The 20,773-nt window shown below is 44.0% G+C and overlaps 1 protein-coding gene across 1 annotated transcript in view; it reads left to right on the forward strand.

Moving 5' to 3' along the window:
• Positions 1-19,660, forward strand: part of LOC148021398 (ribonuclease III domain-containing protein RNC1, chloroplastic-like) — a 79,485-nt gene extending 59,825 nt beyond the window's left edge. Inside the window, exons 2-5 of the mRNA XM_087699257.1 lie at positions 16,082-16,283; positions 16,359-16,559; positions 17,711-17,797; positions 18,054-19,660. Coding sequence (XP_087555383.1) covers positions 16,082-16,283; positions 16,359-16,559; positions 17,711-17,797; positions 18,054-18,371 — 808 coding nt within the window. The 3' untranslated portion in view covers positions 18,372-19,660. The remainder of the gene's footprint in view (positions 1-16,081; positions 16,284-16,358; positions 16,560-17,710; positions 17,798-18,053) is intronic.
• Positions 19,661-20,773: the final 1,113 nt, after the last annotated feature.

Consider the following 20,773-nt stretch of genomic DNA (forward strand, 5'->3'; position numbering starts at 1 on the left):
TTCGACCGCTATGGACGCAGTTTGGCTCTGTCGCTTACTGGCGGAGATTGGCTTTTCCCAGACCGGACCTACGGAGCTGTGCGTGGACAACCAGAGTGCTCTTGCTCTGGCGAAGAACCCGGTGTTTCATGCTCGCACGAAGCACATTGAGGTTCAGTATCACTATGTTTGAGAGCGGATCGTGGATTCGGAGCTGGTGGTGGTCTACTGTCCTACGGCAGCCAATGCGGCTGATCTCTTCACGAAGCCTTTGCCTCAGGCTTCTTTGCTTCATCACATGCGGTTCTTGGGTCTTCAGACCCTCCCAGGATCTGAGAGGGGGTGTTAGCCTGCTCTTTTATCATTCTCAGTCTGTCATCTCCTGGTTGTGAGCTCCTGTCAGAGTCTGACAGGAGACAGAGGAGCTCTGTCAGCTTAGTAGTTGCTGTTCTTGTCTGCATTCAGCCTTCGGGAGTCACACAGCCCACACTGGGCTTTTTTAGTGTGCAGTCGGCCCAGATTTCTGGGCAGGTCGGCCAGATCTGGCCAAGTCGGCCAGATTTGGCAGGTCGGCCAGTTTTCTGGCCTGGGGCTATATATAGCAGCCCCCCAGTCATTTCCAGTATTGTCTTCTGCAGGTTCAGCACACTCTCCGTCTTCTCCCACTCTGGCATTGGTGCTGCCATTGCTTTCAGTCTGTTCTGGTGCCCTCACTGACGCTCCGGGTTGCGTGCAGGGACTGCTCTGTCCATTTTAGTGTATTCAGCATTCATCTCAGTCAGTGCAGACTTTCTTCCTTCATACCCTGCTTTCTCTCTCCCCTCCTCTGTGTTCGTGTTCTTCTTCCGTTGCGCACTCTCACAGTAAGCTCCCTCTTAATACCATGCAAGTTTCAAAAGGATTTGAATTCAATAGATGTGAACTCACCCCCATTATCAATTCTCAAGCATTTTAGCTTCCTACCTGTTTGAGTGGTCATAAATGCATGAAAAATTTTAAAAACAGCAAATGCTTCGCTTTTCTTTTTCAATAGGTATACCCAAATCTTTTTAAAACAATCATCAATAAAGGAGACAAAATATGCGGCACCGCTCAACGATTTCACGGGCATACTACATACATGAAAATGTACTATGTCCAAGAAATTGGACTTACGAGAGACACCAGAGTAAAAAGAAATTTTTATTTGCTTTCCAAACTGACACTAATTACAAAAGTCAAGCTTAGAGCCTTTTCCATCAACCCTCTTCAGAGAGGTAAGAACATGAAGTCCTTTCTGGCTCATATGACCTAATCTCTTATGCCATAACTCCAAGTGATTGCAGATTTCAGCAACTGCAAGAAACTTGCCATTCAAGGCTTTATAGTGCAAATAATACAAAGTGCCCTTCTTGGTTCCTTTTGCAATCAGCATGGAACCCTTTTTTACTTTCCACAAAGCACCGCCAAACAGTGTAGTGTAGCCATGCAAGTCAAGGTGGCCAACAGATAGTAAACTCTTTTTAATGCCAGGCATGTATCTGACATCTTTCAACACAAGCTCTTGCCCATTGTCTAAAGACAAGTGTACAGTGCCTATCCCATAAATGCTACAAGCATGGTTATTTTCAAGATACACCTTTCTATAAGTGCCTCCATTGAACATAGCAAAACACTCCAAGCAAGGAGTTACATGGAAAGAGGCACTAGAGTCTACAATCCAAGTAAGAGTGACACCATCATCAACTCACAAAAGTGCATCAATCACATCAGCCTTGGTAATCTGCATATCTTGCATGTGACATACAAGGACATTATAATCAACTGCACATAATACATCAGCCTCTGTATCTGAAAGCTCCTCTATGACCACACTAGAGGCCACATTGGCCTTTTCTTTGCCTTTGGTTGCCTCAGATGCATCAGTCTTATCTTCCTTCTTATTTTTATCTCTTGCATTCTTCTTTCTCTCTTGTTTCTTCTTGTAATACCTGCAATCAGGTTTCTTGTGACCCTTTCAACCACAGTGATAGCAAGTAATGTCACTCTTTTCCTTTCTTTTGCTCTTGCTCCTGTTTCTCTGCCCTGCATTTGCATTTTTCTTTTCAGCCCTGCCTCTTACATTGTAAGCTGAGTTGCTGCCTTCTCCACTAGACATACGTCTAATTTCTTCATTCAAGATAGAAACCCTCACCCCATCATATGAGAGATTGGGGTTATTGTTGAGTGAAACCACCAAGGTCTCCCAAGAGTCAGGCCATGTCATGATAAAAAAGATCGCCCTCAACTTATCATCAAAGTCCAAATTTGCATCTTTGAGCTAATTTAGAATCCTTGTAAATGCACCTAAGTGCTCAGTTGCAGGCTTTGACTCATCCAATCGCATATTCACCAACTTGCACATTAAATGCATGTGATTAACAGGTGTGGTGATCTCATAAGTAGTTTTCAGCTTCTCCCATATTGCATAACCTGTATCTAAACCCTTAATGTCTGTCAAGATGTCATCAATGACACTGATCTTAATGTGAGCCATAGCCTTTTTGTTGACTCCGGCCCAATCTACATTAGACATTAGTGCGGGTTTATCTTCCTACAAAGCATCCTCACAATCCTTTAGGAACAATATGCCTTGGATACGGTCTTTCCAAAGGTCAAAACCATGACCATCAAACGGTTTGATTTCCATCAAACTCTTGATGTCTGAATTGGAAGAAATTGTAGTCATTTTATCACGAATACAAGAGTAAATGCCCTTGAAATGCAGAAGCACAAGCTAAACCAGCAAACACACTGTTGTTGTTTCTCAACCAGAAATAAATCTTTGCTGTTTGTACATGAACCAGCCACCACACAGGCAAAAATGCAAAAATCCACCAAATTTTGCGCAAACCCCCAAAATTTCAGGTCCAAAATTGCATAAATGTAGCCAATCTGACCCAGCTGAGAAAAATTTTATCAATACATGAAAAGCCCCAATTTTCTGGGATCCAATGTCAAGAAATTTTACTCAAAAGAGCAAAATTTTGACAAATTTGGTAAAATCCCCAATTTATCTGCGGTCACCACTTGGAATATCTACAATTTTTGACCTGAGTGTCACTGCCAGGCATAAACGAGATCAAAATTGAGAAAAGCCCCAAATCTTCGGGCTCGAGTTGGAACAAATATGAGATCTGTGCTTGCAGTACGTGAACCCCGGTTAGAGGAAGGAATTTCAAAAGGTGATTTTGAAGAAAATAATGGTTTTTGATTTATAAGAAAAAACAGAATGAAGGGTCCGTTGACGCGTCAAGATTGAGAGCGCTTGTTCAAACGCGTGGTTACCCTTGACTGCCGCGCCCGTCAGTTGTGCTTTGTGCCGTGCGGCCCTTGTTGCTTGGCGCTCGTCAGCTGCCCGCTTCGTTCGCCTGCGCTTGATTGATTGGTCATGTCGCACTGCCCCGTCGCTTGTACGCTTGGTCCCCTATTGTCATGTTCAGTGCTCGGAGTGTCCTGTTCACGTTGCACTCTTTTGTCGCTTGCACTGTTCACTTGCTGACGGCTGTTGATTGGGAAAGCATTGGGAAGCATGCATAGAACCTTAAGCTCTGATACTAGTTGTTGGAGCTCAGCTGTGGATGTGCAGAAGTTCGAGGAGGAGTGAGCGTGAGAATGTGATGGCTGGTGAGAGTGAGAGAAGAGTGAAAGTATGATTCGATATGACTGTACCAACAATGTGTTGGTACACAAAGAATAAAATGTATTTATACTTAGGGCATGTAAGGGTGCATTCACATGTACAGCTAAATAATGTGCATGTACTATACACAGAGGTTAAACGGGCCATTATCCCAATAGTAAGTGGCATGCCATGTGGCATTCCTTGTCTCGTTTCGTAGTATGGGGACGCAATTCGTGACGGATTCAGGTCGGGGACGGTGTTTCGGTGTGCCGGGGGCCGTTTCTTGTTTCTATGCACTAGGGGCAACAATTGCATTTAATGACATTTTGAATGCCTAGGGAGCCCAGATCATGGATCAAAGGGCGTCAACATGTAGCCATGAGATGGCCTACATGCTCAAATGAAATAAAAGATATAGTTCCAAGTATACTTGTAGATGTATATTTGTGTCTAGAGTCTCCTTGATTAAAATCAACATATTGAAAATTATCCGGATCTTGTACACCAAAAGGAGAAATATGGGAGGGTTTTGATTCATGACTCTATGACTCAAAGGGGTTATATGAACCTGACACGGGGCCTAGTTGAGATGAAGAAGATGGTTCACCAATCGTCTCAAATGCCATATGTCCTCCTTGATTGGAGAGGTGGCTAGCCTCACCAACCGGTTCGGATGTAGTGGAAAAGCTAGTTGGAGGGAGGTAATTTGGACCATGCGTGATGCACATGAATTCTTTAAACTTCTCATTTGTCATGAAGCTAGAAAAACGAGAAGAAAGGGAAGGTGAATGTGAAGCATTGTCTTTCTTGTTGAGTCCATAATGCCTTCTTAGGGCCTTCAGTGGGGACACCATGGGTTCCCAAGGAGGAGTTTGAGACATTGTGAATTGGTTACGTGTTGTTTGTGTATCTTGCACAAAACCAAGCCTCCACAATACTACAAGATACTCTTTAAAAGAGCACCGGTGCTAATACAATGTGAAGATATGCTAGGGTTTGTGTAGAGAAAACATAGAATGTATGAACACAGCGGAAACACAGTAACTTAGGCAATAATGCAATAAAGGCAAAATACAAAACTCAAAACGCAAAAACGCAAACACAAACAAATAACAAAGAGAACTTTGAAGTGAATGAATCAATGTTGTAAATGAATGAGAGAAAGTATAGATACTCAAGGGCAGAGCTATCCAACAGCTAGGGGCTCTCACGGGAGCAAGCTGAGGGAGGTGATGTGTGTTCTCCATTGGAGATGGATCCGAAGTGCAGTAACCACCATTTGTGTTAGAGATCACAGCCAGGCAGGAGGCTGGTGCAGTCGGACAGTGTGCAGTCGGACTGCCACGTGGCAGTCCGACCCATTGCAGGCAGTCGGCAGCCGACAGGGTATTTCTGGCGCCCTATTTTTTGGCAGATTCTGGCTATAAATAGCCGACATTCCCAGCAGTCTCCCACGCTTCTCTGCTCGCAGATTACAGACCGGTGACACGCGCAGATTTCGTCTCTGTTCGCAGATTTCAGACAGGAGATTGTGCAGACTGCAGCGGACTTCGAGGTGAACAGCAGGTTGCATCGTTGAGGTGGAGACACGCAGTCCAACGCACTGCGCCCGTGTATATATCTGCATATCTTTGTATTCAGCACACTTTATACAGCAGATCTTCATTTTCCACTGTCTCTTTCTCTCTCTTCTCTCCCTGTGTTCTCTCTTTCTCAGTCCTACGCTTCCGCACCGCTGCACTCTGACATGGTATCAGAGCAGTGTTAGAGGGCTGACTGAGCGCAAAATCAACCTGAAGAGGAGTTTCCATCGCGACACAAATTTGCGTTTTTTGCGTTTAAGGGCAGACAGGAGGGCTGCGCCTTGGAACAAGGCTGAAACGAGTGTGGGCGCGCAGGAAAGGAGTCCAGGTGGTGGATTTGCTGCTGTTTACTGCTGTTTGACGCGGAGGAAGTTTGAGTTTTGAGCCTACAAGTGCAGGTTTTGCTTTTTCATCGCCTCCGACGGGTGAAGAAGGCTCAGGACGCGGAAGAGCCTTAGCAGGCTGAGTTTTCCCAGTTAGAGGGGGCTGCTTTTGCGTTTGTGAAGGCATTACAGGTGAAGATGTCTACAGAGATTGACTTGGAGTTCCAGTCGATTATGGACCGGAAGGTGCCTGTCTTACCGACTCTTCCTGCAGATCAGAAGCTCGACGGCGACAACTACCGCATTTGGCGCGTCATGATGTTGGCCATCCTTGAGTCCTATGATTTGGCGGAGCTGGTATAGGAGGAGATCGACCAGCCCTCGGTAAGAGATGAGTCCAAACTCTCTTCCGATGCTCGTGCGGAGTTGGCCAAGGCTCAGTCTCATTGGGACAAATAGAATGCCAGGATTCGTTCCTTTCTCTCTCTATCATGTACTACAGCCGTGATCGCTCACATCGAGCACTTGACGGTGGCTCGGGAGATATGGTTGGAGCTTGATCAGATGTACAATCGGATGACCCTTATGAAGCGGGTTTCTTTGGAGGTACAGATGCGGACCTTGTCCGTAAACAAGTGTTCTTTGCTGCGGGAGCACATTAACAAGCTAAGGCAGTTTCAGATGTAGGTTCAGAATGCGGGGAAGCCGATTTCCTCCGAAGACATGGCGATCACACTTTTGTCCTAGTTGCCGCCACGATTCGGTACATTTTACTCTGCCCTTATTGCTACGGGGCGAGAGTCTACTCTTCGGTGGGAAGAGTTGGTTCCTATGGTCTTGGACCAAGAGGAACAGTTAAAGGGACAGAATGCTTCCAAGTCGGAGGCGCTGACAGGTCAAGCCTCTCAGAAGAAGGGGAAGGACCAAAAGAAGAAGAAGGGGGATAACAAGTCCAAGAAGGACAAGGACAAAGAATCCACATGCCATATTTGTGGAAAGACTGGCCATTGGAAGAAGGATTGCCCTGACAAAGACAAGAAGGATACCAAGGATTCTGGAGCGGTGGCTGCACCCTCATCAGCTGCATTTCTTCATCTAGCTATCATTGAGGATGCTTCACCGAATGCTTCTGATGCTGCTATGATGGCTCCCCAGGCTTGAGAGTGGATCGTTGATAGTGGTGCCTCACGGCACATGACTCCTTCATCAGATGGTGTTGCCCAGTTGCGACCCTCGCGTGGGCAGATTCTCATTGGAGACAGCTCTTCAGTATCTATTGCAGGTCGGGGTAAGATGCAGCTTATTTCCGATGGACGAGGTGGTACCCATACCTCAGAGGTTTTGCATGTATCAGGCTTAGGGTACCATCTCCTTTTAGTTCATAAGATTTACTCCCTTGGCCTTTTGGTGGAGTTTGACAGTATTGCGGTGCAAGTCCTTGATCGTGGATCGAGGAAGGTTCTCTCATCCGGATACGAGGAGAACGGCATTTATAAACTGAAGTCTTCCACCGCTATCTCTACTCTTTTTCTTACCTCTCAGTCACAGTCAGAGTTATGGCATGCTTGGTTTGGTCACCTGAACTATGATTATCTTCGGAGGGCGTCACGTGGACAGCTTGTTCGAGGGTTGCCAGATATAGTGGTAAGCCAGTAGCCATGTGTCTCCTGCATTAGGGGGAAGCAGCAAAGGGATGCCATTCCCCACACAGCTTCGCGGCGGTCTACTTCACCGATGGAGCTTGTATCTACGGATCTATGTGGCGCTATGAGGAATGAGTCCTTGTGTGGAAGCTCGTACTTTATGCTGATCGTGGATGACTACAGCAGGATGACATGGGTCTACTTTTTGGCATTAAAGTCAGAAGCTTTCTCACACTTCAAGGATTGGCTTCTCTTTGAGGAGAACCGATCGGGCCGGAAGTTGAAGACCTTGCGATCCGACAAGGGCGGTGAATTTGTTTCTAATGAGTTTGCTCGGTTTTGTGCAGATAAAGGAATTCACCAGGAGTTTGCCAATACCAACACTCCTCAAGAAAATGGCATTCTTGAACGGAAGAACCGCAGTGTGATCGAGATGGCGCGCACCATGATGGAGCACCGACAGACCCCTCAGGTTCTGTGGGCCGAGGCTGTGGCTACTGCAGTCCACATCCTTAATCGATCCCCTACTTCGGCCGTGGAAGGGATGACCCTGTTTGAGGCTTATTTTGGGACGAAGCCAGATGTTTCTTACTTCCGGGTCTTTGGGTGTGATGCCTATGTTCACATTCCCAAAGCTCACCGTGATAAATTTGAAGCAGCTTCCCGAAAACAGGTATTTGTTGGCTACAGCTCCCAGTCCCAAGGCTACCGACTGTATGATCCCGTCAAGCGGGATGTGTACACTAGCCGCGATGTGCGGTTTGTGGAGGTTCCGGCTATCCCAACGGGTGAGGAGCATCCCGTTCTTGGAGATCCAGGGGAGAGATGGGCTTCTTCTCCAGTTCCATTGGAGCCCGTGCCTTTTGATTATGATTCTGTTTTTGACACAGAGTCTACTGCTCCACCGGTCACCTCAGAGGAGCTCCCACCGGTGGTATTCCAGAGTCTTCTGCTAATGGAGAGAGACGAGGGGAGGTTCGGTCTCCTCCTCGCTGGGCCCGTGACACACTCCGTGATTCAGGGATCGAGGGGGTTCCTGAGGAGTGGGGACCGCAGGATGGTGCGCGGCGGTCACATAGGCACCAGGCCCATTCTACGGAGCTTGTTTGCTCTGACTATTGTTTGATGACCCGTGTTATGCAGGATCGAGAGCCCACCTCCGTGAAGGAGGCTTTACAGTCCGCACCATGGAAGAAAGCTATGGAAGCCGAGTTGGAGGCTATTGAGAGGAATGGCACTTGGTCACTTGTGCCCCGCCCCCCGAATAAGAAGGTGATTGGCGTCAAGTGGGTCTTAAAGACCAAATACCTTAGCGACGGTTCTTTGGATAAGCACAAGGCTCGCCTTGTTGCTAAAGGTTTTGCACAGCGCCCAGGGATTGACTGTCATGATACTTTTGCCCCCACAGCTCGTATGGTGCCATTAGAGCTGTTCTTGCTTTGGCTGGTATAGGAGATGGCCTGTTTACCAGTTGGATGTGAAGTCGGCCTTCCTCAATGGTGATTTGAAGGAGGAGATCTATGTTGAGCAGCCTCCTGGTTTTGGATCTTCAGATGGGAAAGTCTACAGGTTGAAGAAGGCCTTGTATGGCCTCAAGCAGGCTCCGCGTGCATGGAACGAGAAGATTGATTCGTTCCTCCAGTCTCAGTTGGGATATCGGCGTTCCAAGGCCGATCCGCAGCTTTATGTTCACACTTCCGAGAATGGTTGTGTGCTTTTTGTCTTATATGTTGATGATTTGATTGTCACAGGTGATGATGCACAACAGGTCCAAGAGATGAAGTCAGCTTTACATCGGACGTTCGAGATGACGGACTTGGGTCTACTCCATTTCTTTTTGGGCCATGAGATTTATCAGTCTCAGAGGGGGATCTTTATCTCTCAACAGAGATATGTACAGGAGCTCTTGGTGTCTTTTGAGATGGAGAATTGTCGGGCCCTTTCTACTCCTATGGATCCGAACTGGAAGGCCACTTCCCATTCAGCTTCTCCTTTGGCGGATGCTTGCCGCTATCGTCAATTGATTGGGTCCTTGATTTGGCTTCTCAACACTAGGGTTGAACTATGTTTTGCTGTTGGGCTCTTGGCAGGGTTCATGAGTGAACCTAAGACGGTGCATTGGCAGGCTGCTCAGAGGATACTTCGGTATTTGAGGGGGATGTCTGATTTAGGGATTCATTACCCCGTAGGGACAGATGGTTCAGATCTTGTACTTGCAGGTTGGAGCGACTCGGATCGGGCCGGTGATGTGGACCACAGGCGGTCTACTACAGGTTACTGTTTTACCTTGGGTGCAGGTGTTATTTCATGGAGTAGCAAGAAGCAGCCCACGGTAGCCCTTTCGTCTACTGAGGCGGAGTATCGGGCCGGGTCTTCCACCACATGTGAGGCTGTGTGGCTTCGGAGATTATTGGAGGAGCTTGGGTGCCCCCAGACTCGTCCTACTTTGCTGCAATGTGACAATGAGAGTTGCATTGCCTTGGCACGGAACCCTGTTTTTCATGCTCGGACGAAGCACATAGAGATCCAGTACCACTTCATCCGAGAGAAGCTTCTGGATGAGACCATCACTGTGGAGTACTGCAAGACGGAGGACAATCTTGCGGATTTGTTTACGAAGGCCCTTCCCCAGGCTCTACTTCGGAGACATTCCAGATCCCTCAGGCTTCTGCCCTGCCCAGGCTCTGAGAGGGGGTGTTAGAGATCACAGCCAGGCAGGAGGCTGGTGCAGTCGGACAGTGTGCAGTCGGACTGCACAGTCGGACTGCCACGTGGCAGTCCGACCCATTGCAGGCAGTCGGCTGCATTAAATGCAGCCGATATGGTATTTCTGGTGCCCTATTTTTTGGCAGATTCTGGCTATAAATAGCCGACATTCCCAGCAGTCTCCCACGCTTCTCTGCTCGTAGATTACAGACCGGTGACACGCGCAGATTCCGTCTCTGTTCGCAGATTTCAGACAGGAAACAGTGCAAACTACAGCGGACTTCGAGGTGAACAGCAGGTTGCATCATCGAGGTGGAGACACGCAGTCCAGCGCACTGCGCCCGTGTATATATCTGCATATCTTTGTATTCAGCACACTTTATACAGCAGATCTTCATCTTCCACTGTCTCTTTCTCTCTGTTCTCTCTCTGCGTTCTCTCTCTCTCAGTCCTACGCTTCCGCACCGCTGCACTCTGACAATTTGGAGTAAAGGTTGATGTAGCAATAGTTACTGCGGGCTGGACAGCTAGTGGAAGAGGGCTGATGGATGAACCTTGTAAGATAAGGATAGGCTGAATGGGGGTAGCCTAGCTATTAATAGATGCAGAAGGATCCTCCCAAGTCAGGGTTTTACTTATGGGACAAAAAAACTCTCTAGGACTGTACTTGGTTTAATGAAACTTTTGGTAATTTACATGTTTTGGGGTTGTTTTAAAGAGCTAATTAGTTTGTAATGCATTTTTAGCTCACCATCTCACAGCTCAACAGAAAACAATCAATATTCCACATGTGAAGTTGAAAACATAGCAATATTTAGTGCAACCTCGGGAACCTATTGGTTACCTTGATTGTTGGAGGACCGTTTTGTACCAGCCAAAAACTCCAACCAATTCACAGTGATAGTCAAAGTTGAAGGAGAGAGAGTGCGCAATGGAGTGCGAGATAGAGGCGTGAGTAGCAGAGTTGAGAGTTAGAGGGAGTGAACGCTGAGATAGGTGTACCAGATTGTGATAGTACACAAAGAATGAAAGAATGCATTTATATATTAGGATACAATAAGGGTGTGTCCACACCAGTATGACTATACACACAGAGACGAAGGGACTTTACACCCAACAACCTCCCACTTAAAGGCCCGAAGTGGTACCTTTTAAGCTAACCAACTCCCACTAAATGAATGCAATGCTCATGCTGAGCCTTTGCAAGACACTTAGTGAGAACATCTGCAAGGTTATCTTGGGTTTCGACCTTAGTCAGTGTGACAAGACCATCATCCAAGACCTATCGAATGAAGTGGTATCGAACATCTATGTGTTTGGTACGTGCATGGAACATGGCATTCTTAGCCAGACATGCTGTACTCTGGCTATCACAACCAAGCACTGGAGTACGTGAATAAATACCAAAATCCTTGACTAGACAGCCAAGCCAAACAGCTCCCTTAGAGGCTTCTGTGGCTGAAATATATTCAGCTTCTGTAGTACTCAGTGCCTCAATTTTCTGCAATCTTGAACACCAAGGGATAGCCCCACGAGCCACAGTAAAAACATACCCACTGGTAGATTTTCTAGTGTCAAGATCTCCTGCCATGTCCGAATCACAAAATCCATGTAACTCTATTGTACCCTTTCCATAGCATATACACTTTTCTTGTGTACCTTTCAAGTATCTGAAGATACATTTCACTGCTTCCCAGTGTGGCTTGCCAGGGTTAGACATGAATCTGCTAACAACTCCCACTGCATGAGCGATGTCAGGGCGAGTTGCAACCATGGCATACATCAAAGAACCACAAGCTGATGCATAAGGTATACCCTTTATGGCACTAGCAGCTGCATCATCCTTAGGCCAGTCAGCTTTGCTAAGCTTTGTATGTGGCGGTAAAGGCACACCAAGAGGCTTAGCATCAGCCATATTAAACCTGTCAAGTACTTTGCTGATGTACTTGTCCTGTGAGAGAAACAACAAATGCTGCCCTCTGTCTCTTTTAATGCGCATGCAAAATGTATTCATCAGCTGCCCCCAAATCTTTCATGGAGAAGGCTGAACTCAGCTGCCTTTTAAGAGCATTCAAAGTACTCTTATGCTGTCCTGCAATCACCATGTTATCCACATATGAAACCAGCACAATAAGGCTTCCATCATCAGCCTTTTTAGTGTATAAGTAGTGATTTGCATGACTGCGTTTAAATCCATGGCTGGGCATAAATGTAATTTTTGTACCGTTGTCTAGGGGCTTGTTTCAGCCCATATAAGCTGCGTTTCCGCTTACAAACCAAATGCTCTTTTCTTGGAATAGCAAATCCTTATGGCTGCTTCATATACAACTCTTCATCCAAGTCACCATGAAGAAAAGTAGTCTTCACATCCATATGACCCAACTCTAAATCCAAGGATGCAGTGAGAGTTGGCTTTACGGATGCAGACTATGCTGGTCATGCAGACTGCAGAAAGTCCACTTCTGGGTATGTGTTTACCTTCACAGGAGGAGTAGTCTCTTGGATCTTTAGGCTACAAAAGTGTGTTGCATTGTCTACTATAGAGGCAGAGTATGTGGCTGCCACTGAGGCATGTAAGGAGGCTTTATGGCTTTCACGTCTGGTGGGAGAGCTTGGCATTACAGAGTTACCTGTTTTCCATTGTGATAGTCAGAGTGCTATCATGCTAGCACGGAATCCTGTCTTTCATGCAAAGACGAAGCACATACAGGTGAAGTATCACTTCATTAGAGATGTACTTAACAGCAAGAGCATTGAGCTTGTCAAAGTGCATACAGATGATAATCCTACAGATCTTCTCACGAAAGATCTTCCAGCAGAGCGGTTTGCTCATTGTCGACAGATGATGGGATTTGGATAGGTATATGTATTTCAGCTTTGTACATACCTAGACTTGGTTGATTCTTTTCTCCTCTTAAGGCACCTTGCCTTTAGGTGGGAGGTTGTTGGGAATAAAGGGCCATTGTGCCTTTTATATGTGCATGGGTCTGAACACACCCTTAGCACATTTGTACTTTCATATATATCTATCTAAAAACCTAAGGAGGTACACTAGTCTTTGTACCAAACAAGAAAGGTGTTGTGCTCACTCTCCTTTCTACTACTTTCTATTCTGTGTGTGTGTTATTTGCCACGTTCACTCTCAGCTCCATGTCGGGCTCTAACACAACAATCCCAAATCTGCAAATGATTACTAAGACTGCTGCAACATGAATAATCAGCAATACATCAACTCAATGGGAGCTGCCGAACATGTGTGCTGCATACATATGTGCTCATATCAACTTCTGATACACAAAACACCAAGAAATCTCTGCAAATTTTCCAAAATCGCACAAGCAGGAGATAAAAATGCTCAAATCACTCTGCTTATGGCAACTAGATTGCTTCAGCAATACTCCCAAAGTGCATTTCACGGATCAACTTTGCCAAAATCCACAAATTTCAGCAAAAGGCTCAAAATTTCACTATCAAATCAGCCCCAACTGCATTAACACATGTTCTCGAGAGCATAAAATGGGCAAATTTAGCAAAAATTTCACAAAATTTTGCAAAAGCCCCAAATTTTCTGGATCCAAGTGTGCACGAATGTCAGCCAATCTGACTCGGCTGAACAAAATTTCACCAATACAGCAAAAGCCCCAAATTTTATGGGTCCAATGTCGAGAAATTTTACTCAAATGAGCAAAATTTCATTAAATTTGGTGAAATCCCCAATTTAAACGTGCACAATGTCTGCAATTTCTGACGCAGATGCCTCAATTATGCATAAACAACACTAAATTTGGAAAAGGCCAAATTCTTGGGCATCAATCTGCACAAATCTGAGCACTATGCTTGTGTGCGCGAACCTGCATCAGTGAGCAAGGGGCTTGCTTGCAAAAATTAATGAAAAATTCACGAAAATTGCTGAAAACTTGATGAAACACCAGCCGTTGACCAGCCGCCCCGCGTGTTTGTCGCCTGGCGAATCTGCCTGTGCCTGTCCCTGTGAGCTGTTGCCTGCTGTCGTTGACCTGCTGGAAGTGGTGAAAATTGCTGCGTTGACCAGAATCAGCTGTTGCTTGCAAAAAACAAGACTGCACGTGCTGTCGCCTGGCTGGGAACTGTGGACTGTCTGTCCTAGCAATACACGTGTGTCAAAATAGTGACGACCTGACTTGTATTGGCCTGCAAACACTATACGTGACAAGCCTGAAGCATTGTCGCTTGTCTTGCGCGTGCTCCCGCCTGACCAGCGGAGATGACGACTTGCTGATTTCTTGCGAGTGAAGCGCTGGCGATGTCTCGCATGGGCTCCGGGAAGTGCGCACACCTTAGCTGCAGCTCTGATACCAATTTGAAGGAGAGAGTGCACAATGGAGTGCGAGATAGAGGCGCGAGTAGCATAGTTGAGAGTTAGAGAGAGTGAACGCAGAGATAAATGTACTAGATTGTGATAGTACACAAAGAATGAAAGAATGTATTTATATGTTAGGGTACAATAAGGGTGTGTTCACACCCGTATGACTATAAACATGGAGACGAAGGGACTTTACACCCAACAAAAGTGCCATTGATGTGGGGAAAAATCCAATATTTCATGCTTGCATAAAACCATCACTCTTCAATACTATTCTACAATAGGAAAATTGGGAGATATTTTTACTAAGTCCCTTTCCTCAGAAAAAATTGAACATATTAGTACTACACTTGAACTTTTCCCATGCAACCCTCAGGGGGGAAATATTTAGATGTGTCACATGTAACACTCTAGAGGAGGAATGTTGGTAATGTGGTTGAAGTGTTTGCATCAATATTATTCTACAACAGGAAATTTGGTAGATAGCCCCTTTCTTGAGAAAAAATTGAACATATTTGTGCTACACTTGGACTTCTCCCATGCAACCCTAACATATAACACCTCTAAGGGGGAAATATTTAGATGTGTCACGTGACAGGAGAAATGTTGGAAATGTGGTTGAAGTGTTCCATGCGAACATGCATTTATACATTTGTATTTACATATCAATTAAATAATTATTTTGTATAGGTGCATGTGAACACATATTAATTGACATATATGTGTGATGTTAGCACACCACATGTGGACATACTTTTAAGAGAAGTTAGATATTTCTAGAAGTAGCAAGAAGTCTCTAGAAAAAACTAACACTTGTAAACACATACAGAATTCTCTAGAAAGTAGTAGAAAGTTGTACCTTGCTAAAGGTTCTAAGAGGACCTTTGATATGACATGCATTTAATCATTCCATCTGATCAATTTAAGTGACATTCTATCATTGTGCCTCTCTCTCTCTCTCCCTCTCTCTCTCTCTCTCTCTCTCTCTACGTGTGTGTGCACATGCGCGCAATTTAAGTGTCATTCTATTATTGTACCTCTCTTTCTCTCTCTATATGCACATAGCTATGCACAAACACTTTTTCACAGGTTGTAGCACTAACCACCGGGTGTACCTATTGCAATAAGACATGTCACCCCACCTTAGCTTGTTTCATCCAACAATGCTTCCTATCCCATTGAAGTATATGCGCCTCATCAAAGGCACCCTTTGTGCCAACCTGCTTTTCTGGGCAAGACAAATCATTTTGTATTATCAACTATGAGAGTACAATGCTCGAGGCAACAAGACATGTACGGCGTGTGCTAAGTCTTTCCGAGCACATTGAGGCAGTGATAATAAGTCATCTTGGAGACAAACACAAATTGTTGCTGATGTTTCCTCCCCACTTCTTACTCGACTGAAGGCAGAAGACGCCTACTACCACGCATTCCAAGTTCTTTGAATGATTAGTTGGTGAAAGGCTGGTTAGGTCAACCCTTGACCTAAATATTTTCTGATGCAATTAATATGCTTTCATATTTTTTGCACATGTCCAGGATGACTTGTTCACAAATTGCAAATCTGTACTTATATGATTAAGGACGTATAGCTTTAGAGATATGTTGTTTTTAATGTTTTATGAATGAGACATCAGAGAAAATGAAAGGGCACAAGGAGGAGGTGAGTCAAAGAGGCTCAACGAAGCAGCATTGGTTTTCCATCTTATTTTCTGATGCAATTAAGATGTTTACATGTTTTGCAAGTAGAAATAGTCTGCTTTTTATGCACAAATCAGAGAGAAGGAAAGGAACAAGGAGGGAGTCAAGACAGAGAGGCTTACTGAAGTATAGTTTATATATTTCTGCTCTTTTATTTCCAGAGGAGTATTTTGGGCTTTGATTGGAGCTGTTTATCTATCTATGGGCATGGGGGAAATTTATCGCATTCTCTTTGAAGTATTTGGCTTTGATCCAGATGCTAAAAGCTGCCAACCAAAGGAGAGATTTGGCCGTGAAGATATTGATCATGTTTATCCTCTATTTGATGCGAAGCCAATGTCTTGGCGAGACCTTGCTACTAAGGCAAGTATGTGCTTACATTTGTTGAAATTCATTTGTTGCTTTGTTTTCCTGATCTCTTTATGTTATATTTAACAGACTGAGGACGATGCTCTTTTTGCAAAGCCACTACTTTACTGGGCTTGTGTGCCACTGGGTATGGAACGCTTTCGAGGGAATTTGTGGGAAATAGATAGTCTACCATATGTTTTACAAATTTTGGGCTATCCATTGCCTAGTCCTGGTGAAGATTCCAGCGTTACAATTGCACGGAACGCGGCACTAGAACTTGGCCTTCAGGTTTTTAAAAATTTTAATGGTGTATTTGGTTTTTGTTCAGCACAACTGAATTGTGGATACTTTTTCAGAATGGCAGTTTGGACATTAAATGAATAATAAAAAGTGGAAGCATAGTGTTCTTATAAGCTGGTAGCAATTCATGTTCATACACCGTCTTCAAGTGTTCTATGGTCAATCTTGATGTTGGTCATATAAACCCAGTTCAGGATATCCCAAATTTGAAACTGATGGCAAACTTGTCTAAAGCTTTACAAAGTCCCCACTTCTCAAATTTCAGAAAGTCACCTATGTGCTCAAAATAATGTTCCACCTTAAGTCTTTATCACAGCAGAGCGCTAAGCTTTTGTATAGGTAGAAATTCTGTACACCTTCAAGTTCAAGAGACTGATGGATTGGATCTATTCTGAGAATGAGGCAATCCAAGAGTTTGATCACTGAACCTTTGGGCTTTGAGACCAACACTTGCAGTTGGTGTGTTGGGCATGATTTAACGCACACTCTCTTACATTTGCACAAAATTGCGGCATCAAAGCACAAATCAAAGAGGTATTGAAGCTTGATAATTTTCTAGTAATGTATATGTTTAATCTGAGAACTGTAAAAGTATCACAGGATGGGAAAAGTGAGAAAGAAAAGACATATCTTGTTCTGAACTAAAAACAAACGTTGCTTATCCATAGTTATAATAAGAGACCAATTAACAATTGCTGACAGATGACTTCTGATGGTGTTGAATGTATCCAGGATCTGATGGCTTGAAACAACTCATGTGCTATGTGTCTTTTATGGAGGGTCACAAATGAAAATATGCATGGTGTCAAACCTATCCCCACTGCTAGCATTACATTGCCCCAAGATTATCATATACGTGATCATGAAGATGTCTGTTCATACATTTTCAAATTTGATGTCTGATAGCTGTACTATAGTTCATAGTGTATACTGTTCAAGAAAGACTGAAAATGAAGGGGAAAATTAGAGTACCATTCTCAGGGTGGTCAGATATTAACTTTATTTTTTCTTCCCTACATAATAATTGTCTTAAAAACCCTTCATGTGATGATGAAATGTTGACAGAAGCTTGCCTTTGGAGACTGTACCATGGTTACTTTTGAACGCCAGAATCTAATAACAAGTGGAATTTGATGCAGCTTTGCTTTTTGCATCCCTCGAAATTTAAGACAGACCATCCTCGATTTTGCAACGAAAGATTGGAGTACTTGGGATCAAAGATTCAGGTAACTGTATATGTTCTTTGTTAGTAAATGAAGTGGTAGTGACCCGCATTTTGTTTTATTAGCTGGTTATTGGAGCAGAGTTCCATGAAGTTTGGCTTTGCTTAAATGTTTCAAAACATAATAAAAACAAGCTAGTGAAATACTACAGCATTACATTTGAGTGTTGGCTGCTGCTGAAATGGCATAATGCATGTGGTATTCATTTTGTCTCTTGGTTCAACTGGGAAAAGCCTTAAAATCTTTGAATGTTGCACAGGATGTGGTGATGGCAGAGAAGTTGTTAATGAGGAACTTAATTGCAAGGGGACTTTGGCTAAAAGAGAGGCACCGTCAAATTACATATAACAGTGCAATTGGGAGATATTTCCGTGAAAAGAAACTACAGAACTTCATGATTATTGCAGACAGCAGAGTAGAGCTATTTCAGAAGTCGAAACGTGTGAGAAACTTTGCAACTACGGGTGTTGCCATGGCGTTGCATGGTCTAGGTTATGCTGTCTATGGAAAGTCAGAAGTTAGGCGCCTCATGTTCGATCTTTTTGACATTGAGCGGCTGCAGGCACATATTGATTGACATAGACAGAAGTTAAGCACCTCATGTTCGATCTATTGCACATTGAGCGGCTGCAGGCACATATTGATTGATCCAAATACAAGACAAAACTTAATGATCCAGGTTACAGTATTTGAAACAGCAGGAGAGCCTTTTACAGATTGTCAAGTGAAACAGCTTGTTTCTGCATATTGGGCTTGAGGCTATTGCTATATGTCACCACCTTACATGTGAAGGCTATTCTGCAGGCAACAAGAGCCTTGGATAACACAGACACAGGCAATCATGATGAAGATGCCGTCTGCCTGAAGCTACATACTGTGTGAGATCAATGGATGTGAAATCTTGTGTCTTTTGACTGAGTTTTCCCCTGGGGAAGGGTCACTTTTGGAGCTTGGCTTCATGTATGCCTAAACATGTCAAAAACATTTTCGAAGTTTGTTCTGTATCACTTTTTCTGATAGGAGATCAGCAAAGGATGTGTTGCATCAGCTTCAGTCTAGAGAGCACAAATTTTTTATAAGTGCATCTAGCTTTCCATCTTCCATGTTGTATAAAACATATTATGACTTTGTATGGTTCTTCATGTTGGAAGCTGGTTATCTTCATCTGAGCTCCTAGACAGCAGCTCATACTTGCATGGGAACTATCCTTGAGATTGCACATTGACGTCGTAGTTGTCTAAAGGCCAGTTTCTTTCTCCATCAAATTGTTGCTTGTCTTCAAGCAACTGCTGCAGGAGGCTGCACACATGGGTCAAGTTTGATGTCACAGGTGGGCAGCTGGCAGAAGGTTATGCCCAGTTGCTTACAAGTTACAACAGATTGTGTCAGGTCCATTGGCAGTGCGATTCAACTTACAAGTGACAATTTATATCATCATTGTTGATCTTTTAAACACAAGAAACCAGTTGAGGAAATAAGAGAGTCGTCAGTATAACATCAGCGAAATCCAGCAACATAAGCAACCTGACATGAAATAAACTGAGTGCCTTAGCAGGCTTGCATGCACCGGAATAGTCAAAATCTGATTCCTTGTTGGTTTTATTAATCAAACTGAGAGCTGCACACAAGCTCCAAACATGGCATTATACAATCACTTTTATTATGTACTAGTTTGCTTGTGTTTTAAGACTTCACATACCTGCAAGGAGCAACTAGTCCAATGAGATTTTGGTAATGGCAATGGCCAAAATTTTGTGTCTGCAGGTGTTTTGCACTTCTGTCCTAATCCCCAAAGTTGATAGAGGCAATGCTTTAGGCTGCAAACAATGAGGTCCCTCAGTAGGCATTGGCTGTTGATGATATTGAATCTGAGCGACAGTTTTATGGTGCTCAAAAAGTGCCTACATTTTGTGGATGACTTGAGACACGCCCACAGAGTTCCGATGGCTGTCTGTTTGGAGACACAACCACTTGGAAACCTGACAAAATAGTCCACATGCTTGTGGAACAAAGTTCAACCATAATTTTCCAAACTGGTTGGTCAGTGTAATAATAGGAAGATAAAACAACGGAACAATTAGCAAAACAAAGAGACAAACTCTGAGAAATATTCAACATTCGTTCGCCTCAAAACACACACACACATACATGCGCAAATTTATGCATATACATGCACACACACGAATATGCATAGAGTGAAGGAGTCCAGGAGCATATATTGTGTTTTCAAGCTCTCAATAGTGTAGAAGTCTCGATTACACACACTAACATGCACACATGCATGCACATATATGCCCACACATGGATATACACAGAGTGAAGGAGTCCTAGCCCAGATGAGGTATGTAGGCGTGATTTTGAAAATAAACTAGAAGTGTTGAGAAGACTGCATTCTTAGCTTTTGGAGCATATTTTGTGTCTTCAAGCTTTTGATAGTGTAGAAGTTTTGATTACACACGCATATGTGCACACATGCATGCATATTCACAAACACATGGATATACACAGAGTGAAGGAGTCCTAGCCATCTATGGCTTTGGAGTTAGAAGGGGACCACTAGAGAAGTGCAATAAGTTCAAGAATGTTCAGCTACTTAGACATGGGTTTTCTAGCCTCATTGGATTGTAAGGTCGTTCTTCTAGGATTAGGAGATAGATGGGGACAACTTTAATATCTAAGGAGTGGTGATAGAAGCCATATTAGTCATAAGATCTTGTGAACGCGGTGAATGAAAATAATAATTATCTAGTGGCCAAGATTCTAGAACTCTTTCTACTTTTGAAAAGTTGATCTAGAGAAGGTCCAAGCACATTGGGACAAGTTGAGCCTTGGGAAGTTCAAGCTGAATTTTTTGACAGGTAAAGGCTTGTGAGGATATGTAAGTGGAGATGAGAAAGAGTTAGTGATCCTTGAAGAGCAAACATAAGTCATATTCTTTATGTTTTTGCATGTGTTTAATCGGGTGATTGGACATATACA

The sequence above is a fragment of the Lygodium microphyllum genome, chromosome 18, assembly GCF_053477565.2.
Source record: "Lygodium microphyllum isolate KBCC chromosome 18, Lygodium_microphyllum_v1.1.10, whole genome shotgun sequence".
NCBI classification, from domain to species: Eukaryota; Viridiplantae; Streptophyta; class Polypodiopsida; order Schizaeales; family Lygodiaceae; genus Lygodium; species Lygodium microphyllum.